The 23,948-nt window shown below is 40.5% G+C and overlaps 2 protein-coding genes and 1 long non-coding RNA gene across 3 annotated transcripts; 2 read left to right on the top strand and 1 right to left on the bottom strand.

Annotated features, from left to right (window-relative positions):
- The first annotated feature begins 1,255 nt into the window (after positions 1-1,255).
- On the top strand, positions 1,256-6,422 carry tgoln2 (trans-golgi network protein 2). Its single transcript, XM_026188198.2, has 4 exons — positions 1,256-1,464; positions 3,461-4,185; positions 4,648-4,731; positions 4,817-6,422. The coding sequence occupies exons 1-4, from the start codon at positions 1,401-1,403 to the stop codon at positions 4,820-4,822; spliced, it is 879 nt and encodes a 292-aa protein (XP_026043983.2). The 5' UTR covers positions 1,256-1,400; the 3' UTR covers positions 4,823-6,422.
- A 1,241-nt stretch (positions 6,423-7,663) lies between these two features.
- On the bottom strand, positions 7,664-8,893 carry LOC113034051 (dual specificity protein phosphatase 18-like). Its single transcript, XM_026188339.2, has one exon. The coding sequence runs from the start codon at positions 8,869-8,871 to the stop codon at positions 8,200-8,202; it is 672 nt and encodes a 223-aa protein (XP_026044124.2). The 5' UTR covers positions 8,872-8,893; the 3' UTR covers positions 7,664-8,199.
- Positions 8,894-10,804: 1,911 nt separating this feature from the next.
- On the top strand, positions 10,805-15,121 carry LOC145432314 (uncharacterized). Its single transcript, XR_013912602.1, has 3 exons — positions 10,805-11,368; positions 11,842-12,326; positions 12,870-15,121. It is a non-coding gene; the product is annotated as an uncharacterized LOC145432314 (long non-coding RNA).
- The last annotated feature ends 8,827 nt before the right edge of the window (positions 15,122-23,948 follow it).

The raw sequence follows: 23,948 nt of genomic DNA, 5'->3' as shown, positions 1-23,948 counted from the left end.
TACACTTAACCCGTGTGTGGCAGTATAACACAAACGAGACCCCCATCTCTTCTTCTATGGTGGATAAAAGACATTGAGAATAATAAACACAACTTTTTTTTCATGAGGTCAAATAGGCGTGCCCTAAATTTGTGTAATGTGTGTAATTTTAGTGGTTTCCACATAGCTTTTAAATTAAACCAAGTCGAGTAAAGACAGAGCTGCCTCGAACATCCCTGTCTTTATACATATATGGAATTAAATACAGTAATACCTGCAGGCATATTTGGAGGAAACGGGGGGATTTTCCTTTTCTCTGTTACAACAATGGTGAGACACTATGACTGGGAGCAGAACATGAAAAACTGTCCCTTAACCTATAGTGACACGTCTTTATCATAATTTAAGCACCAAAGATATTATAATTGATTATAAGTAAGCTGAAAAAAAAAGCTATAAGTAAATAAAAATAAGAAATATAAAATAACTGTATCTTGTATGGTCACCACTGTTAGCCACAGGTCCTGTGAAGCCTTTCTTTACAGAGTTTGCACGTTATCTACATCCCGGTACTCTGGCTTCCCCTAACAGTCTAAAGACATGCATGTGATTAGGTTAATTGGTCATTTAAAATTGCCCATAGGTGTGAATGTGAATGCTTTTCTGTGCCTGTGTTAGCCATACAAAAGATTGGCCCCGCCCACCCTGCGACCCTGAACTCGATAAGTGGAAGAAAATAGACGGATTGACTTAAAAAAGAGAGAGAAATACAGATTAGTGTTAGTGTCTGTTAATATGGCTTTCCAACAAAAGAAGCAAGGCGAGGTGCACATGTTTGATGACACTGAAAGGTTTTTCTATTGTAACACCTCATTTGAACGTGTCAAATCTCGCCCCACAACTACCCCACCCCCGCAAAAACAAACAAACAAAAAACAAAACAAAAGCAAACCCAACTTAAACAAGCAGATCCACTTTGGTAGTGAGCTGAGACGAAATAAAATCATAATATTGAATCAAAAAATACAAAAGTATAATGATTTCGTGCCGTATACTACCATAGATGGGCTCTAGAGATTCAGCGGTGTCACAGGCTGAGCTGGGCAGCTGAAATGATAAAACTGCACAATAAGAAGGACGTGAAAGTAATGAAACCACAATCGCCACGCTTTCTCCGTCAGCACGTTCTTGTTATAAAAGCATGTAGCCTCTAGGTGGCACTAAACTTCACTCACGTGTTTACAATCGCAGAAGAAGAGAAATGCCAGCTCGTACACGGAAGCAGGCCGGATCTGTCAAACCTCTTGAATCTGTCGGCCTGCGTTTGTCAGCTCGGATTGCGTCGTGAGCTCTGAGAAGACGCAGCTGAAATTAGACGGATTCGGGTCGCGTTTCTTTGGCGTGTGGACACAGCCGACACGATGAGGACGGCTTTGCTGCTGCTCACTATATCTGCAATATTCCTGTGTTTCAGCTCCATCGGAGGTGAGTCGAGTTTTGTTTTTGCGTTTTTATTTGGCTTTAGGCCTGCGTTGGTTGAGCACTTATGGAATTCCCCACAATCCCTGATAAAGATGATAGGCGATATATGTCAAAACAGTCCTTTTTTTTAAATGGAGAAAGGAGAATAGACTGATTTACACCACTGTCGAAATAAATAAATAAAAAGAATAATAAAACAATAAAATGAGTAATAAAAACTCGTATATATTGCCACGTTAATGTGTTGACATTTTTTAAAACTGTAAATTTTAATGTTTTATTTTTATTTTTAATTGCATAATAGGTGCTATTTATTCTGTTTAGTTTTTTATTTGAGCTTTTTCTGTTATTTTAATAATCTTGACTTTTTCCTCATCCTCCTTGAGCAGTCGGTCCGGTTTAACAGGTTGGCTCACAGGTGTTACGTGAATAGGATATCCTTCTGCTTCTTAAGAGCTTGGGAGGGATTGCGCTCATCCAGTCTCCTTTTCCTTCACCGCTTCACTTTTGCGATATAATTAACTTATTGTGATCTCTTGCAGGGGAATGTGTACTTGTGCTGTACTCTACTATACACATCTGTGCATAATATTCCCTGTCTTTACAGTGAATATAGCAAAATATGGATTCACATACAAGGTTTTCACCGTAATCTGGCGTAATTCCTCCCAACTGGAGGCCAACTGACACAGGCGATATATCCATACCAATATTTGGTTATGATTCAAAAACCCCGACAATATTCGGATATATTGGCCAATATATATAGTTTATTTTTCAGACACATGAAACTTAAAGAGATTTCCCTGACATTTGTTATGCACTTATTTGGTATTAGTATTTATTTATTTATTGTCATTGTCAAGAACAATGAAATTGCGTTTGGGGCTTCCATACAACCCAAAAAAAAGAAGAAAATAATAAATACCCCTTTGTTTACTCGCCTAAGCTCTGCCTGACGTTGCTTGTTGATTTTGTGGTACCTGTTGCCAACAGGGAAGTTGTAGACTGCCCTTTAGTTGGCAAACAATGCAACATTAAGACTCCTAACACGATTAAAGGGTGTTTCTACCTTTTTCTTCTTTACTTTCTTTAATCAACCTTTATAACAGGATAGGTGGAGTGCCAGTATCGGCTGATAATATTGACCCACCAATAAATCAGTTGGTCTCTACTACATATATTTCCAAACCCGCTGGATAAAACTGTGGACACTGTTGGATCATTTTGTCCGTAGCATAATGTTAAGAAAATTACTCATGAATTATAACTTATTGTACAGATCTACATTCTTTTAGTAAAAAAAATCTCAGCATTATTTATCTGTTAATCATGGTCTGCACCACTGATCCACACAAGTCATGTGACCAAATACTAATGGCATATAGTGTTCACTCTGCTGATTATTGGCCCAGTTGAAAATCAGGATGATAAAAAATACTGGATTCCTAGTGCGTGTTGCTTATATCTTTGTGTTTTTGTATGATTTTGTAGTCAACCTAACAAATTAATGAGGTCAGCTGACATATTGTAGCCCACTGACCTTTTGCTTTGCATAGTGGGTAATCCAGCCTTGATAACTGGTGTATTAGTCCTATAGTAGTAGGTCTACGCAGTATGTCACATATGTAAGCAAATGTACTCAAAGTGTCAGTGGTCACTGTCACAGTCTAGTATTATCCACGTCTGCTATATTGTCCTTTGATTTCTGGAATGTTTTGCTGCCAATCTTTTTCATGGCAGACATGATTCAATTATGTAATTGAGTAATCCCATTTAATGTAATCACTTGGAGGAAGCTGACAAGAAAAATGTTACGAAGATATCGGGAGAGAAGAGAAAAATAGATTAAATAATATTTCAGAGGTTTGCACTGGAAGAAATAAGTAGTGAGGATAAACAAGCAGATGTGCATGTAATGTAATAAATAGTTAATTCAAAATCCCAGTTAACACATTTAACATTCCATTAATACTGAGGCTCTTGTTTTTGTATTCAGCACAGGGTGAAGTCTCCCCAGATGCAAAAAGCCCACCAGTAAAAGATACAAATGGAACAGATCAATCTCAGTCAAGCGTGTCTGGTAACCACACCGAAAAGGCGGCTAACGTATCAAAACCTGAAGAGTCACTAAGCTCACCTACGAAGGGTGTGAGTACATCAGCTGAACAGCCCAAGCCGGTCGAGAAAAATCCGGAAAGCGCAGGAATTGAAACAGATACACAGAATCAAACTGAAAAACAACAGGAGGATGGAAATGATGAGCACGATGGAAAACAGGATTCTGGTCTGCAAACCCAAGGGAAAAACAAGCTGCCCAATAAGACAGATGGGCAAACCAACCAAGCGGAGCCTGAAACCAAAGACAAAGAAGAAGTAAGTCCACAAGCCCAAGCTCCTACAGAAAACGATTCTAAAAAAAAGCCAATTGAAAGCACATCCACAGAGAAACTTAAAGATGAATTGAGCACCATGGAGGAATTCCAAGGAGGTGATGTAGACGAGGACGATGGGATAGATGACAATGAGGAAACACCAAACCATGCTAATGGCGAAGAGCAAGGAAAGGATGGTGTGGAGCAGACTAAAAGAAAAGAGGTGAAAGTTCCATACGACCCATCCAAAACGATGGAAAACGGGGAAAGCAGCCATTTCTTTGCCTACCTCGTTTCTGCAGCTGTGCTGGTGGCAGTGCTCTACATCACTTACCACAACAAGCGCAAGGTACTTTTGCTGTTAGACCGGCTTGATGTCCCAAGTCTTGTACCCAAATACACACATAGAAAAAGATTTTTTTTTTAAATTTAACTTTAAAGTTTGACTCTGGTGTTTAAACTAACATAAACTGCACCTTGAACCTTGAACTTTGAGCCTAAAATATATTTGGCACCTGTGGTTGCCTTTTGAGGCGCAGGTCATTTCCTGTGTAGAACACACACAACAATTACATTGAGAGTTGTGTAAATTTCTCCACTGAGCTTAAGGAAAGAAACACATTTCCCAGCTGTTCTGGTTTAATGCTGAAAACCACTTTTACATTAGCTAAAGCTTTTTTTTTTTTTTTTTTCCATTAATGTGTAGCACACTCAGTTCTAACATTGGCTAGCTTAACTATCCTTATTTTGAAAATCAGACATCTTACAGCAGTCCAAACCAGACTTGCCTGATCTTTTTTTTCGCCACCAGATAATCGCCTTTGTTTTGGAAGGAAAGCAATCCAGAGCCGCACGTCGACCTAAGTCCACAGAATACCAAAAATTGCAACAGCAGGTGAGTGACTTTTATAAAGAAATACATTTCTCTGCGGCTCTTTTCAAGAAATGTTGTAACTTTTCGATTCTTTCTTTTCTTTCAGATTTGATCTCAAGCCAGCTGTTGGCTGTTTGAAATGAAGGAGTGCAGATACCGGTGTTCGATATATTACTGAAGTACTCTGGGTTACACCTCGGGTTAAATGAACATTCTTCTATTTTGGACCTTTTTAGATGTTTATTGCATGACTATGCAGGTGACACGATTTGCCTTATTGAGGGAATGGGGGAAGTGCAATGAAGGTAAAATAGGCATGCCGTTTTTGCACTTGTGTCATTATTTCACTTGTAGTTTGGCCTGACAAAGGTCCTTGCTCAGGATGTTGAAGTAGCAAATTCCAGCCTTACTCCTAAATAAGCCATCTGAATCGTTGTAAAATACTGTAATGTGCTTTTTATTTGCGGTTGTTAAAAATGTCTTTTAGAGTTTAAAAAATACATCAAGATTTCATTAAGATGTAAAAGTGTCATATTGGAGGTCAGACTCTGCAGTGTAGGCCATGTGAATGTTGTAACAACCGTAATCCAGAAGGAGGTAATGGCTTAAATATAACCATGGAAGAAGGAAAAGTCACTGCTCTCATATCTGCATGCTAAATACAGCCACAGCCTGGCACAAATATCGGAAAGCACATCTTTGCTTTTAAGGTGGAATGTAGAATCAATGAGGACTACAAAGTTAGTGTGTGGTGATTGTGTAAACAGTGTTTTATAGCAGTTTCCCAAATATAACTTCATTACCAGACTTGTTATTAGAGGTTGCTCCTTATTAAACTGTTCTACCTACGCTAAATCACCCTATGTGGGCAGCAGCTCATTGATGCACCGGTACAATATTACAATGTTTACGATAAACTGATTGCAGAACAGAATCTGACATTTGAAAGTTAAAAAAGACACTTTGATGGTTAATTTAAAAAATAAATAAATAAATAAATTAAAACCATCTTTTTTTTTTCGTTTTTGTTTGTAAGACTTTCTAAGCGGGCGTTCGCGTGAACTTTTTTCCATTTGTTCAAGACTACTTAAGTGCACGATTAGCGATGCGCTGCTTAAGGCTGGAATCTATATTTATTAACACTAAGCTGGCTGTAGGTTTGTGTTGGATGCAGAGATGAACGTACTGTCAATGCTGTGATGCAAACTCGTGGCATAAAGGGAGCAACCGTATGATGGCCGACTACTCCTTTTTAAAAATTGAGACTTGTCTTAGGTTTACTGGGTGCGCATGCTAATCTCTTATTTCAGACAGTATGTCGAGACGACCAGTCTTTTTCAAAGTGGTGTTTAAAGATCTGAAATCTATCCATCATGTCTGTGGTTTAGAAGAATATTTTTACGTTGTACCACTACATGTGTGTCTCGGGGATGACCACTTAAATATAAAGATTTCACATTTACTCTGTAACAGATGTGTGTTTATGTTTAAAAGAAATGACAGACTTGTGCCAAGTTGTGAATGAGTTTTACTGTGATCCGTGGCGTCGCTCAGATATTGTACCCGTTTTCCTCAGTTTCCTCGCTGTTCGTTGCAGGTGGCGGGCACGTAAAGCTAATTGTGTAAGAAATAGAGCTGTTTTCTTTTGACTTAAGGAATCCCATATTATGGTATGAAAATGTATATTTTTATTAAAGAATTAAGTGAAATTATCTTTTTTTGTTTTGTTTAATGAAGCACTGTAATTAGCTAGAAAACATCATGGCCATGTAGACTTTATTTCTCTGTTGTAAGGAGTGACTGTCCATTTAAAAAATAAAAACACAAAGAACAATAAAAAGAAGCTTTCTTGCTCATTAGGGTGAGAGGTGAGCCAGCTCAGTTGTATGCTTATTGGAAAAGAAATGCTTTTTCTACTGTCTTGTCTCAGTTGAGTCGGACTTGTTAACAGCCTTCAGTGTCACAGCTCTTATTTTGACTTTGAGAGTAAAAAGTATCAAAGCATTAATGTTAAATAGTTCAGTTAGCAACGCTGTGAATGCAGGACTTTAACTTTTATCTAAATGTACAATTGATCCACATAAAAAGTATACAAAGAGTTTATTGGAGTTTCTGAACATTTTTAAAAGCAAAGTGAGTGTTGAATCAGAGCTTCCACCTGAGCCCTCAGAGTCAGCTGACTTTGTTTTTCATGCATAAACTTTCTAGATTATTATTATTATTGTTATTATGAACATTCTGAGTTACAGGGTCTCAAAGTACATAATCTGATATCTGACATGAGTCTCCCAGCACTTTTGATCCCTCCCCTTTACATACATGAGATGGCCACATTAAACTTTCAGAGTTGAAAAACGTATTTAAGCTCAGATCCAAGACCACAAACAAACTATTTTCAAATCAGTGACGCAGAATAACAGAAACAAGAACCGATAACCTGGATGTTTTTCTGATGACTCATCTCCCCCCCCCAAAAGTACAATGTGTAAACTTTACATTTTAATAATAATAATAATGCATTTATATAGCGCTTTTCGGGGCCCTCAAAGCGCTTTACAATACCACTATTCATTCACTCACTGGTGGAGGCAAGCTACAGTTGTAGCCACAGCTGCCCTGGGGCAGACTGACAAGCGAGGCTGCCATATCGCGCCATCGGCCCCTCTGGCCAACACCAGTAGGCGGTAGGTGAAGTGTCTTGCCCAAGGACACAACGACCGAGACAGTCTGAGCTGGGACTCGAACCGGCAACCTTCCGGTTACAAGACAAACTGCCAACTCTTTGAGCCACGATTTTGATACTAGGATCATCTTCCAGCAATGATTCCTTATGACTCAAGAGAATTTCATGGCTGCCATTTTTCTTCGATCAGTATCATCTGAACTTAAGATGATACTATTTGCCTTATTGAGGGATTTGGTTAATTTTATGTGGAATAACTCAATGAGAATTGCAATCACTCATTTATTCTGTTGTATTTTATAAGCTTTGAATCCTTTAATATGACATCCTGTAATTTTTCAGATAAATGTTGTGGTAAAACAACATACCACAACATTTATCATTAACAGACAGTGGAGCAGCATTTAGTCACATTGAGTAGAAGCCTACTACAAGCCTATCTTTAGAGCTCCCATTCATGACAAACGTGTTGTGGTAAATCTCACTCTCACTGGATGTTTGAGCATTTTGCAGAATGATGGAGGGTTTATATCTGCAAGCAGTTCCTGAGCTCACCAAAAATCTCACATAATCAAGCAAGAGGTGGCCAAATGCACCATGGGAAAACCACGGCAGGCATAAATTATACAGTAGCTCACTGTTACTCTGCACAACTGCCCATTATTATGAGGGCCTGGAGGGAACGCATTCACTGTTTATGCTTCCTTTCAAGGCTGCACAGGATTTTACAGTTAAGGCCAGCACACTGCAGATCATTGTGAAATTATGTCCCACTTTCCCACCACACACAAAGAAGCGTGCTTCCCTCACAGTGGCATCATATTCCTGGCCTCCTCTTCATAAATGTCAGGTATCTCTCCCATGGATGAGGACACCATGCGGACAGAGTTGCAACCACGAAGCCCGCCCTCATACTGGATGAGCTGTTTCCAGAACCCGTTATTGGGTCTCACGACAGGGCGACAGGTCCTGACCCAGCCGTGGGCCTCTAGGAGGCTCACGCCGCGGTGCTTCATTAGGTAAGCCATGCACAGGGCTGCGGAGCGGCTCACCCCGGCGTTGCAGTGCACCAGCGTGCGGCCGCTGCTCTCCGCTGTAACCTGGATTTTATCCGCCACCTCGTCAAAGTGATCGCTGAGTCGAGAGACCGGGGTATCAGAGACCGGGATGTGGAAGTACTCCACCCCTGGAGGGGGCGAGACGCTGCCCTTTTTCTCAGTGACGTTGATGATGCAGGTTATCCCGCAGCCAGACACCTGGCGGGGATCACCGGCCGCTCGGGCATTACTCAGGTAAAGACAGTCGGTGACTCGGCACAGACCCGAGAGAGCCGACGGAGCTGGCTGATGCATGGATAACGTCACATTCAGCGATGCTTCACAGTTTGTTCCTTTCCATGATACTAATCGCGCCAGCGCGCGCACGGCTGGGGCAGCGAGGTACATGCAGTGGTACGGCGACTCAGGAAGGCCAAACATCTGTGAGCGCGCAAGCTGGCGCCTCCAGCTGGATGGGGGTTTTATCAAGTGGATACCAAGGTCGAATTAATGAAATGTAAATACCCTTTCTTAGTGACGTACTAGGCAGCTTTATACTGACAGCTATGCAGTGGGTTTAAAGTGAGATCACAATTCAAATAACCTACACTGTGAAAACAAACAAACAAACGTTAAACATCCCAGTTTTAATGAATCATCAACGTTATGATTATCATGTAAATGACTTTTTAAAAAAATCAAGATTTGCTGTGTGGCCTCAGTAATTGAACCCAAAGTGCAGGACTGGGAACAAAAGGCATAAAACTGAAAAAACAGCTTTATTGCTACACTCCAACAAAAGCACAAAGATAAGCAGGCACCCAGGACACAGCTCAGAGAGGACTGAGACAACATATGCTCACAAAGGATAACAAGGGTACAAGCAACAGGTAAGAGGACAGCTCAAACTAATAACAGATAATAAGTGTGTGGGAGTAGAATCAAAGCGAAAGCACACGACGAGAGACTATCAAAATAAGACAGGAAATAACCAGCACTGAGACCAGGACTGAGACATGAATTTGACAAAGAGATAGAAGATAAACGAGAATGGGAATGCAAAATGGAGATTAATAAACCTTTCACCAACTAAAGCAATCAGGGAACTAAAGGCACAGAAAACAACTGGACTTTAAGTTTCATGAAGATGTTTCCTTCATGAAACTTAAAGTCCAAGAAGCTCTTGGATGAGAGATGAAACATTTTCACGAAACGTAAAGAAGTCCAGTGAGTTCCCCCCCCCCCCCCCCCCCCCCCCAAGCTCCTTAGCCTACCATGACCTGGAAAACTGAGACATACAGAGCAGAAAACAGGTGTGGGGGGGGGCCCACACACACACACACACACACACAAAGCAAACATGAAAACTCTAAATTTAAAGATAATGTAATTTTAAGTTTATTTAAATGCTTAAGTGACTGCTGTGGTTTTGAAAGCAACTCATTCTTGCTTCTTGTCAGGTCTCTCAGACTAATCTTCCTCCTCAGTAAGTGGAATGCAGCCCAGTTGAACTGAGATCAGCTGATTAACTCAGCCAGTCAAGAATGTTCCAGGTCCTGATCCAGAAAAGCAGCATTTTATTTAGTTGGCAGGAAAATCAAGAGTAAAAGCCAGTGTCCCGCTTCCACCGGCAGCCCAGGAGATCCAACCCCTGGCAGAACCACATTCTTTGGGTCAGGATCTTTGTCCCCGTCTACATATGTTCCTCTTTCTAAAGCTTTTCTCTTTGATAGACACTATTTGTTTCATCCGTTTACCACTTCACCGGTTTTGTTCTTCTTGTTTTATGGAAACTTTTCATTTCTTTTTCTGAGAATTATCGGAGGTTAACAGCTTGTATCGGATTCTCTTTTATGCTCATGATTGATAACACACAGCCTAATGTTGTTCCAGTTTGAGATTTTTACAACTTGTTTCCATTTTTCCCATTGATTTGCTCTGAAATAATTAAGCCCTTTAATTAATAATACCTGAAAATTAAGGCTAAATTAAACTACGTTTGTGGCAATTTCTCGCTTAAATCTGATTAATGTGAGCTCTTTTGCTCATGAACTAAAATCAAGATAATAGCTAGGTGTCTGAAAAAGTATTTAGTTGGCAATTGTCCAGTTTTTTTTAAGAGCTTTTATTATTTGCTGAGATTTACTGGTAAACTTGGCATTTTTAGTCGAGTACCCGCTATTTGAAATTGAATGTGTTGAATCACAGCACAGAGAAGATAAGAAATATTGTTCAAACACCAGTTTGGATGAGTGAATGAAAAGCAGGCGAAAGAAGAGGTGTGAGATTATGCGTGTGTACGTGTAGAAAGCACCTAACAATGAAGAAACATCAACCACTGGTTATGTTACAGTAAGCAGAATCACAGCACTGTAGTGTGCCTTGATTTGAGGTGGTTGCATGCAGGCCTTGCTGGTGGTGCCTGCAGGCAGTCCTCTCGTTGCCCGGGAAACACAGATGGTGGATGAAGGGGGCGCATACAAAAGACCATAAACCTGTGGCAGCAGCTGGAGACCGAGACCAGCGATTAATTCAGGTCTGCGCGCTGAGTGAAAGAAGTTACTGTTCTCATTAATACCCTCCGCTCATGTTCTTTGTCCCGAGGCTTCCGACTCCACTTTATCCTATTTTCCGTGGACTGGACTCCCGTCAGTGCGCAGCTGTTGTTGGCACTCCCACATCTGCTTCTCTCCGCTCGGCAGCCATATAGAGAGGACGCACAGCCGCGGTTCGTGTTAGTAGCGTGCTGCCACTCGATCCAACCAGCCTTTCAGTGCGGGCGTAATCACTGCGCACACACACGACGCCTGTTTTCCCGTCTGATCGGCTTGCGGTCAGCCTGGTAGAGGAAGACGAAGAAAGCAGAAAAAAAGGCGAAGAAGGAGCGATCTTTTCTTATCGTTTGGTGACAGGTGGACGTGGATCCCGGAGATCACTGGTAGGAAAAAAAAAATAGATAATTTATTTCCAATTATTCTGCTCTTCCGTTGCATTCAACTTTTACCCCCCTCTATCCCTCCCAATCCTTTAATAAGATCTATGTTTTTAGGCAAACACTAACTCCTTTAATCCCTCCAGTTGAGGGCCTAGATTATAGAGAATATGTCTTGTAGGTTGTAGGGTGTATACTCGTTTACCATAGAATATGAAAAATAATCTTGTAGTTATTTTTAATCTCAATACATCTCTCAATACAGCAGGATGCAACCTACCCTATATGTCTTTAATCTGCAGAGAACAAGCTGTAGTCATTATTTTTGCACTGATTTGCCAAGAGCAATGTCAAATAGTCCCAGCCTTAACTTAGATCTTCTAATATTAGAGTCACATCTAATATGAAGTATATATGAAGTATATACATAGTATATAGTATATAGACAAGTCCATTTGACTCAGTATTTTGCCTTTTAGGTACTCCCTGTGGATTCATCCACAGCGCTGCAGACAGAGACACACAGGATGCTGGGAGGATCCAGAAGGGAACCAACAGCAGGACAGGTTATGTGTACAGACTGGATTGTCGTCATTATCATCTCTAGGGAGGTCACACGGAAATTTAATAGCATTACTCAGTCATTTAGATAACTGATATTACTGACTCCTATCCTAAGTGACTCATATGTTTTTACAGTGGGTGTTTTTCAGTCCACCGTGTCTGATACTAAATATAAAGCAGTAAAAAGAAACAAAAAAAAAAAGATGAAAGAACAACCAGTACCTGGGGGATCTTGTGAGGACAGTTGGGTTGTGTCCCACTTTTTTCTGCTGCTTTGTGTTGTGTGCTCTTCTCCAGTTACATCGATGGAAAAAGCAGATTGTTGGGGGGGCTCGACAGGACTTCATTGTACTCCCGGTGGCTTCGCTCCATTGCCCTCTACTGTGCTGCGTATGGACTGGTACAGGATCTAGCCACAGATTTATACCACTGACTTTTATTCCTCCACATTCACTTTTATGTTGTACACAGTGACTTCTTATATTAGTGCCGATGAATATAAAATACAGAGCCAGTTTTTTATGGACTCAGTCATGCTTTTGTGTGAGTGTGTGTCTCTGTGTGTTTGTGTTAAGCCTCTATGCTGGCACAGAGGACAGATAAATGAAGACCAGATAGAACGTGGGAGATCAGTTATGTGCTTAATCACTGACATTTATTATTATTATTATTATTATTATGCTTGCTATATGGTACTTTTCTCATGATTATGGTTAAGAGGTGAGATAAACCACAAATTGGATCATGTGACCAAATCATATTAGCATAATCTGCCCCTCGGGTGATTTTATTCAAGATTTTTGTAGAAAAGGAAATATTTGTCAATATTTTTCAAACCAGTACAAAACTATATCTTTGTAATCATGCCATCATTCGCTATATCTATATTATTTTATACTACACTATACCATCCTAATTCCCTTTATTGTGACTTGTCTTGCAGCGATGACCACATGGTGCCATTTTCCCTGCCCTGCACCTTCAGAAGAGCGAGTCCGTGTTCCAGTGTTTCCCTACTGAGAGATGACTTCTGCTTTTGCAAATCAGTGAAAACAGTAGTTCACTTGTTGCTTCGTGGTCAACATCAGTGTGCTCAGATTTAGCAGGGAGATATTTCATGGGTGTTGTACAGAATAATTTGATACAGTTTTTTTTTCTTTTGTAAGTAATAAGCGCGTCCTGGCCCGTTCTCTGACTTTATTTTGCTGTTCAAAAACAGTGACGCGTGCGGTGACCTCTACTCTTTCTAACCCTCTGATGGTTTCTTCCTATATAAGATACTTCAGTCAAAGCGAGCAGTGTTTCACCAAGACTCTATTTTGTGTCTTTTCATAGCTGGAGTTTACTCTGACAGATTTGTGCAAAGCTCTGATATTTGAAAAAAAAAAAAAAAAAGCTGCTAAATTGTGTGAAAATGACAAGTTCCCAATGTGCCATTCACACAGTATGTTTTTGTTTGTGTGGAAACCTCTAAAGTTGATCACACTTGTGTGTGTGTGTGTGTGTTACGGGAGTGTCTACGTGAGTGCACGTGTTTCTTTGCATGTACCCTGTACGTATGTCTGCATGTGTCTCTTATCAGTCAGATGAAATGTATTTGTAACGGGCCTGAAGCTAAAAGCTGCTTTACTGTGGTTTTTGTTTTCACAGCTGCACACTCAATAACAGGCCTATATTCTTTTAGCCACTGGATGTACCAGATAAGGGATAAAACAACATTTACAAATGGTTCTTAGCATTTGTTACAACCTCACTGAAGTAGCAGTTATTATGCTGATTTAGATCACAAGGATGCCATTGGAAATTAATGGTCTGTAGTTTTCTAAACGATGCCCGCTGGCATTAATTAAGTTGTCCCGATGCCTGCAGTCCTATCATTTCACACTGAAGCCAATTTCAGCAAATGCTAATAATTATGCGTAAATAGATTTTTACCCACATCTGGGTTGTACTAACAGTATCTCACTAATCTCTAACAGTACTAATATATGTGCTAACAGTTGGAGGATTACTAACCTGTATTGAGAATGCTGTTGGCTGGCATTTCTAACCCTAACTTGACTAACCCTCTGCTTTCTGCCCGCGGTCTGCAGCGCATATACTTCCTTTGCATGATTTTGCATCCCTTCTTTTAGAAGTTTAAATAAATCGTTAAAGTCGGGAAAAATGTTGCACTGAGCATGTCAAGAAGGGTTTCGGGACTTGGAAAGGGAAAGAAAGCGATTAAGCTCAAGGTGAAAAGACAAGCGGGAACAGCTGCTGACATCAAACTGGGTTGACCACACACTTACGAGCAATCATCGCAAAAACGATTGTGATCAGATTCAGAGAGGTCAGCCTTTACATTTGTACGTGCTCAGTGCGGTCAACCTGCAGGTGAGTGCCTGGCTTGTTGTCAGCTCGGGCGGTGATGTCAGACAGAAACTGAGCACACCTCAGTGCTAACTCCTGATTGGTGCTGATACTAACAGTCCTGATCCTGTAAATGTCCATCTTACTAATGTCTTTGTTTGCTGTTCTTTGCTAAACTTTGAGTAAATCAAAGCATGCCCAGCAATACCACTGGACAGACCTACTATGAACAACAGTCATCAAAACAATTCACTAACCCAAAAGAAGAGTGTTGAACAGCTCTCCACAAACTAACAAACTAACCTACTAATGAACACATAACCTAACAAAAATTAACTAGAATCAATAACTCTCTGCTCAGAATTGTTGAAGCGCCCCAGCATCGAGGGGATGCGTCACTTACTAACAGAATGAAATTCAACAACGTGCTTGAATGTGTGTGAGAGGGAGAGAGAAGAGCGAGTGTGTACAAGAGGTGTATTTGTGTGGAAATGCAAACAAGTTGCAAACTGGCAGTGAGCACTGCGAAAACCTCCAAATACTCTTGCAGCCTAAATCTAATCCTTGAACCTCTCAGTTTATGTATTATGTGGAAGCAGCATGTTAATTAATGTTTACACTGACATAAATCATGTTTTGAAAAGAACAAAAAAGCAATACAAGCAAAATGTCCATAAGAACAGCAGGAGGTCTAAGAAAATGTGTTAATAAAGTTTAAAAACAATAATTTGATAGTGATTGTATCGTTTACTGTTTCATGAACAATTTCTGAATATTTTTGTAATGTTGTAACTTTTGTTTCTAAAACTTTGTATCCAGTTAATAAATTTTTTTTGCAACATAGCGTTTCGTCATAAGTCTGTGGGCCCGTGTTTCCTGTCCTGTTTCGGTCACAGACGGCGTGGAGTTAGTTTTAAGCAACAAGCGCAGATTAGCAATGACACTCAAGGTTACACATTGCTTTAAAATGTGAAGACAATGGCCATCAGAACACAATTGGTATTGCATCTTATAAGCTCCAATTCAATATAAAATACTATGTATAAACCATAAAGTAGACAATATTGCATCAAAAATAATGAAAATAATATTGCTAGTGATTTGTAACATTATTTATTATTAATTCACAACCAGCAATAAATATATATGCATAATATATGTATATGTGCATGTATATTCTGTAAATACGTACATAAATAATATTAGCAATGAGTATAGAAAAAAATGACCAGATTGCTTCATATTTTGCATAAAGTAAATAGCTACTAGTTCATTTTGTTGGGAGCTGAAGGAGTGTTAGTGTAACGATATGTGTTTACGACCCATAAACACTGCAACACACTCATTGTGTCAGTGCCTCAACAACCTTTAAGAATTCAAGAACCTTTTTTTAACCTGATAACAGGGATGACATCATTCAACATTTATCTTTTGTATTTGTTTCTGACAGCTGCTCAGGTATAAAAAAAGGATCTGGTTAAGGTCAAATGATGAAGCTCTGGTTATCTTGAAATGCTTACATACCTGTAGTACTTTATCTCTCAAAGAAATGTCATGGATCCTTAAATCATCATTAATGGCAGAGAAGCGCTGGCATCAAAGTGGGAAGTGGTTGTATTACTAAACTAACTTAAATATTATGCATGTGTCTGGCTGATCAGTCAGATCACCATGTTCCTCCTGTGAATTCATACATACAAACTGTCTAAAATAACTGCATTGTTTTCATGGATGCAAACTTCCAGCAGGGGGCAGCAACTCATCATGTTGGGAGATAAAAACGATGTAAATTCTAGCACAGGTTTCTTCTTATATTTAAGTCAAGCGGACACATATTTGTGATGGGGCAATGTTTCAAACTATTCTGTTGATACTCCTTCACATTTACATCAGGCCTGCTTCAAACACTGCATTTAAGATTCCTTTTAAACCACATTTTCAGCAATGTTGATTTTACAAATACACAAAGTGTGTTACAACTCAAAGGTGAAACAAAAGTGGTTAGTAATGTTAGTAGGATATGAGTGTATTGCTTTAAAACTCGCTTGTAATGTGTGCATTAGATCCATCACGTCATACAGGTTTGTGTGTCTGCGCCAGAGACAGAAAGAGCGAAACACACACCGCAGTGGACCTTCATTCCAGCATCCTCCTGATCTGCATGGGTCAGACACACTGGGTTCTGCTCTGCCCCCCATTTGAGCCCAATGTGATCCAGATGACAGGGGGGTTTCCACAGGCAGAAGCTGGGGGGCCCGGGGTCTTCATGGGTCAGCGGTAATTCACCGCAGAGCTCTGAAAGCAGAGTCTTAACACACACAAAACCCCGCGCAGAAAAGTGAGGCTCCACTTAAAGTCTTAAATATCACACAAACCTCAGTTCAAAGGCAGGTATGTTTGCATGAAAAGCCTTAATCGGCTTAATGATGTCCTCTAGCGCATGGTTAGTTTTGAAAACACACTAATGCTCAAGTTTATACAGGCTTGGATACCACAGAGACATTTATGTCCCAAAGACAGAGAGAGGCAGAGACCGAGAGCTTGTGTGCATGTGTGTGTTGATGTAAGCAATCAGTAATTTCCACAATTATCTAATTGTGTCAGAATTTCTGCAAGTTTTTACCAATTATCCATTTCCGTTTTCTTCTTTGTTTGAATAAAATAAGGAATGTCTTAGCACACTGCTCATGTGTGCGTGCGTAATTATGTGTGCGATCCAGAAGCAGCCCTCTGTAACCAGAGCCTCCATCATATGGAGGATGCCTGCTGAAATAACAGCTCCGCTACTTCCAGCGGAATGTGTGTGTAGGCTGTAAAAGATGGCGAGGAAGAAGAAGAAGAAAACCTAAGCCCGGGAAGTATTTCTCTTTGTGGCACTGTAATCAGCAGTGCTCTGCCCTGTAGAGCTTAAAATAGTAAAACCACTGAAAGACAGTTCAAGGACTGAAAAGAGATCGCTCTCGCTGCAAGTGTGTATTTTTACGTGTCGCTGCTTCCTGAATGAAGACGTGAATCTAGTTACAATATTCTTCAGGTTTTCTATTTTTTAGGGGGAAAAGTGATTTCCAGGCCTGCTGTATGTGCGCTGTTGTCGTGTTGTAGAACCTTTACAACCTGTGTCCTGTTTCCACATACATTTGCAAAAATGTATGTGGAAATTAATGGAGACTTCCTATTCAGTTCAGTCTGGATAAGAAGCAGACAAGTTACACATGTAAAGAAGAGGAACAAGCAGAAGGAAGAGGGAGTTCCTTTTCCATCGGGTAGAGAGCAGCTAAAAAAAAGGAGTGCTCGTAGCAGTAAAGCAAACCCAGGGCATTAAAGAAACAACGAGAACTAAAACTGAAACCAGGCTAGAAGTCCAACTTATACATTATATGTACAGGTGCAACAGTCTTGAATCAAATGGTCTCGCACCAACCATCAGAAATCAGTCTTTTCAGCGGTTGTGTCTTGCTGGGAAACGCTGAGTCCAATTCTTCCACCATATCCGGCAACAGTTCCACAGACAATTCCAAGGCCACTCTCCTTGGCATCTGTCTGCACTAGTCATCCTGTTGCTTCCCTGCTGGAGCAATACAGCAGAGCAAGTACAAGTGCTGAAGACAGGGGTACTAAATTGTGGCTCTGGGGTTGTTGGTCTTTCAGCGCACAACATAGGTTTTGACACATGAACTGGGGGGAGTTCATAAAATATTTTTGTGCTGGAACGTTTATGATCTAGCTGATCTCTATTAAGCTTCACTTTAAACTAGAATGCAGGTTGTTCAAAAGTGTCGGTAGACTGGCATTTCTGATAACCAGCGCCAACTATTTTCAGATTTTTGGAAAGCAGAGATTGTTTTGTTTTGATGCTAAAATGATTGCACATTTTCTGCAAAATGTTTGCACATTATACAGTGCCATCACAGCATCACAGTCACCTTCCATTGAGCAACTCACCTTATGGACAGCTTCTATTAAACCCTATGACACATGATCTACTTGGTCTCCTCGCTTCTGTGTCTTCCTTCCAAACACTAAGTCTAGTTAATAATGTAAAAAAAAAAAATGGTGATATTAAGTGGAAGACCTGGTGCTTCCTAAACGTCTTTCTTTTCCACACCTCCACCCAACTCGGAGACCAGATAAGCGGACAGCTGGAGAAGACCAATCTGTCCTGCTGCCTGGTGAATGATGGACAGTAATTAAAAGTTAGCTAATAACCTCTTCACACCTGACATTTCAACAGGGAGGTCCTGGACACCATTATCTACATATAGATTAAACAGCGTAATTGGCAGAGAGATAGGGTTAGGGGGATCGTGAAAGAAAAAGGAGGGGGAAAAAAAGAAAAGGGGCCAGGCCATCGCCAAACCATTAAGCAGAATATCTGAGTGACACTCTGATTTTGCTCCTCTTGCTAATGCGACAGGAATTGAGCTGAACTAAAACGCTAAATGAATGAAGCCTATCTCGGTGTGGTTATTACCGGGGCAAACATCGGCCGTGGAAAATAGCTTTAATTTCATAATAATTGCTAGAAGGACGTGACTCGTTAGAGACACAATATGAGAGTGAAAGGAGAGAGGGAGGGGACGAAGGAAGGAAGGAAGGACAGGAGAAACTCCTTTGAGGAGGAATGCTGTTAGTTGAGCTGCAGCACTTGTTCTCCCACACACTGCCATTTACACAAACTCACTGATAAGTGATACTGTGGACTGATAAGATGAATTGATAGTGGGGAGGGGGTGATGGTGGGGTAGCTGGACTGTCATTAGCGCTGGAATAGGAAATATTTCATTTTAAAGCTAAAATATTCCTGAATGATTTTCCTCGCAGGTCACAGGTTCCCACAGTATCCGCTGCTTTGTAATCAACTCTAATAGGCTATTACACATTCACTGCACCATAAAATAAAAAATAATAACAATAATTCTAATAGCTTTATAAATGAATGTGATATTTAGCTTAAAAGCACCCCACTTTCACTACCTGTGCAAACTGTTAAGCTTTTAGTCCACCAGTTTTGTAATTTGACATGTTGAAAAGCACAATTTGACTGTTTTTTGTTTGTTTGCAAAATAGATAAAATTGGACTTAAATCAATTCAGGTTTTCAATTCAAACTACAAGAAAAAAATAGTCCAAGGTGCTTTGTACTGTGAACACGCTACAGTATTTTAAAGAAAACCCCAACCATCCGACAACCCCAATGAGTAAGCACAAACTCATTTTTACCAGGAAGAAACCACTATCAGGTATCTGATGGTGACGAGATAGTGAAGACTAACACCACTCATTTATCTTTACGCTAAATATAAACCTAAAAACAGCAGCTGGTAAGCTTGAGGAAAAAAAATCTTGGCTGGCCTCTAAAGCTCACGAGACCCTTATTTACTCATTATATCCTGTTTGTGCATACAAAAAAGCCAGGTGTGAAGGCAGTAGGCAGCAGGACTCGATGCTGAAGCCAAAGAGGAATCACCTTTAAGCACAATGTTGCACACAGCGGCGAGCTCTACACTCACATTTCATCTTCTCTATCAACTTTCTTCAGCTTTTCATTTTTGTCTTAGATGCAAAATTTGGGCCCTCTGCAAAGAGCTGATGGTCATTTTGGAAATGTGTGTTACATTTATACTTATTCGAATTCTTACTGGAGACTTTTTATATCTTCTGCGTGGGGAGTGATTGAACGCCTGCTCTCCCGCTGGTTTCCCACTCCTTAATTCTCCCTGTCTCTGATTTTTTGGAGCTTCTATTTAAAGAACAAGTCACAGTTTGACTCCAGACAATTGCGCTGGGTTTGTTGTTAAGAAGTTACCCCAAAGACGCACACAATTCAAATTTAAGCTTTTGTGCAAGCGCACACTCTGCTGAAAGTTTTACGACACATGATGATGTAGAAGTTCACAGGCCGAATAATGACTTAGTCTTAGCCCACTTTGGCCATTTCTTTATAAAACTCCCCAAAGACCCAAAGATATAATCGACTCTTCAACAGATTCCTTGAAATGCATTTTTATAAATTTTGGCATGTTTGGGCATGTCAGTGCAGCTGCTGCATTATTATTTTGAACTGTACATTTACCCTGTGAAGGAATCTGAATAAGGCTTTGTGCTGCTGATAAGTATTCCAAAATAAAAGTATCACAAGCCAAACAGGGAATAGATTTTGCATAAAAGGATGAGTGTGACAGACAATGCCACAGACACCTACATTTCCCGAAACACTGAAAGCGAGCCTGTCCACACCTCAGTCCTGAAGCCCTGATGTGCTGTTTGCAGCTCGCCTCATCTGTGTCAGTGGTGTAAAACTGTAGCCGAGAAGAACTAGCTGAAAAACAGCCATCTGCCATGAAAAGAGCTTTATTTCCTTCTCCAGAAAAGGAAAAAAGAAAAGAAAAGCGAGCGAGCCGACAGTGAACAAGAATGACAAAAGCATGCAGCTACACGTGGGTCGATACTCGACTGCCCTGAAGCTATCAAACTGCTAATGGTTACCTTCTAATCTGCCAGGTCACAGCGCTGTGTTTTTCTGACTATTATTATCATTCTGACTATAAATACCTTCCCAAGCTATAGGAGGGTAATTTAGTAAAAATTTGGATGGCTCTTTATTTTTTTGCCCATTATTTTCACTGCCTGAAAATGGGCAATTAGCCGACCGCTTGAGTCAATAGCTTTTACCTAAAAGTTACTTTTTCAGGGTTTTTTTCACATGAGCCATCCATTCAGGAACAATAAAATAAACACACATAAAAGTTGCCTTTCAGAGGAAGACTGTGGCAACTTGGTGGCTTTAACAATTCTTCTCTGTATCTCATTAAATGTCTCTTTGCTGAGGGATCGTCTCTGTGGCAAAGGTAGGTGAGGAATGTGGTTGACTTGTGCCGTAACCGAATGTAAAAACTTAAGAAAGAAATGAACACAGCAGCTGTTTTCATTCATAAATAAACCTGTTTTTTTAATATATCGTCCTTTGCTATGACAAAACTGACATCTACTCCTTTAATCAACAATAAAATGTAGACAAAATACTCAGATATGCAGCCTACTTAATGTTGTGTACACATTTTAAACAATTTCAAGGGTTATGTTTATAAATGAAGATTTTAATTTTGATTTGTTGCCTCTAACTTTTTAATTGCACCTGTCACATATCAATGAAAACAGACAGATGCCTTTCAAAGATGTTTCAAGCTAAAGCTGCTTTGATAAAATCAGTGCACGTTCCAAATGCACGTTGAGAGCGTTGGGGAAGTTACACTCTGTGCCACTAGATGTCCCTGTTGCTTTACTGTAAAGGCTGCTGCAGTGCTGTTGGAGTTTGCATCTGAGCCATCTGTCCATGACTTGTCTCTCCAGACCCTGGGTTCATCCATCATGTCCAGAGGTGCTAGTCTCTTTAAAATCAAACAAGAAAACATTTCTTTATCCCCACTGCTTCATCTGCTCTTTCCTCTTTTTCCTGTCCCATTCTCTGCATTCTCTTCCTACCTCAATCCCACCGTCTGTCTCTTTCTGTCCCTCTGCCTTCAATGAGTGGATCACTTTACTGTTTATACAAGGGGATTGGTGTTGTTAACAGGTGTAGGGTAATGGGATACCGTTACTGGCAGGCGAGCGCAGGAAAGGGTCGCACCCCTCCTCTTCCTCCTTGCGCTCATACTAACTCTAGCTATACTCTGATTCTGATGGATTGCACCCACCATTCATCTAAATTATGCCACTGGCAATGAGCTATCAGCTCAGTCTGGCTCAAACGAAGCACAGGGTTTGTTTCTGTTGACACTTCCTCAGCACTCACTTCTTCTCCTGATTACTGTCAGGCCCTGTAGAGCCGGGCTTGGGGCTTTGCTACACTCTGTTGGTGTTTGTGGTCTGTGCTCTTTGCCATTTTATAGCTGTTAGGAAGCGGCTATCAAGCGGGTAGTTTGGCATTTGTCACCAGCTGCATATGACACGAACCCCCCGATTTGCCGTAAACGTGGTACTTATTATGTTAAACTTTGCTCAAGGTGCAAATGACCTCATTTTTCCAGAGAAGGTCAGCATGTGAAGTCTAATTCTCCACTAGATTCCAGTTAATCATGGCAGAGACATCAGAGCTGTATGACATGCAAGTTCAAACTGGGTAAATAGAAAGGTGTTCTTTACTCCAGCCATTTTAATCCAGTCCAGCCATGTTGGATCCCGTGTTTGTCTTCTCTTCCAGCTTTCCCAGAGATCCCCCCACCTCCCCCTTTCTTGTGTTTAATTCCTTTTTCTCCCGGTGTCCCTTAGAAATACTCCCAGCTGCAAAACAGATGTTGAATACGTTCCTACTTTCCTTGTTTCTTTTTTGCTTTCTTTCTTGATGATGACTACATTTGTAATTCTCTTCACGTAGTAATAATAGCCACAGTAATAGCCACACATAATCCCCACAACAGGTAAGGCAACATCATTTACATTTGATACAGCTGTTTTTTTTAAATAATTTTTTCTGTCTTCAAACCTTCCCAATTGGCAGTAAGTCTTGAGGAATTCCACCCTCCTCCAGCCATTGCTTTTGGCGAGACTAGTGATGGGGGGGCCGCAGCGAAAGTGAGCGGGTGCAAACTGTGAAAGTCTCCCCTTCCTCCCTTCATTGACTAAAATTATTCCAGGGATAAAGTTGGACTGGTTAAGCATCCTCCCGAAGCTGATTATTTGACCATTGCACTCATGTGGGTAAATTCATTCAACCGTGACGGTGTGAGGTAAAAATCTTCCTCTTTTCCTGATGGCTAACAAACAGCTATTGGTTGAGCCTTTTTAATAGCTGAGCTGGGGGGGAGGGGGGGGGGGGCAGCGAATAAGCAGAAACTGAGATAAGAGAAAAAGAGTGCACCAGCATTACGTTGCTTTCATGATTCGCTGCTTAATTGAGCCTATCTAACATGTTTTTAGCTTGTTATTTCAGATAAATAACCCAATAAATGTTCCCCAGATTATATTATTACAGTTATAAAATGTACCCAGGGAATCAGTTCCTCCCCCATGCTCATTGTTTTTTATTGAGTTCCTCACCCACAGGAGCCAAATATAGAGCTGAAGATGTGATAGAAATAATGTGCAATACTCGGTTTGAGTCTACCCTTCCAAACATTTTAAAATGCACATTTTACCCATGCCTGACAGCGAGTTCACAAGACTTACAAAAGAAAGCCCTTTCATAACATTTGCGTCATTCCTTTGATGTCTAGACATTATATGTTTTTCTTTTCTTCTTCTTCTTCTTCTTCTTTTTTTCTGAGAAACTAAAAACCCTACATCTGACGGACTAGTATGTCATCTCCTAAGAGAGAGGTACTTGACTGAAGTCACTGTGTAGACAGTACAAAGCTTCCACATTGGTCCATATTCATGAAGGTGGAGCTATTACTGACATATTTTCTTATGGGAACAAATCACCAGTTGGGTGTAAAGATGCAGCAGCGTAGACTACAATCTCCGGAGCTTTGTCGCATTCAGCTGATCTCAGTCCAGTGTGTGGTGCCTGTTGTCAGGGAAAGTTCTCATGGATGGGACAGTTTCTGGGCCCACTCCCCAATATCAGAATCTGTGGGTGGATGGTAAGACGGAGGGCTGGCAGGAGATGAGATGTGCAGTGGAGATCAAGGTTTTAAAAGCAAAGTTAAAGGGAGCTAAAAGAGACAGAATGT

The sequence above is a fragment of the Astatotilapia calliptera genome, chromosome 12, assembly GCF_964374335.1.
Source record: "Astatotilapia calliptera chromosome 12, fAstCal68.1, whole genome shotgun sequence".
NCBI classification, from domain to species: Eukaryota; Metazoa; Chordata; class Actinopteri; order Cichliformes; family Cichlidae; genus Astatotilapia; species Astatotilapia calliptera.
The sequence above is the reverse complement of the archived record's forward strand: the minus strand, read 5'-3'. Positions and strand labels throughout refer to the sequence as shown.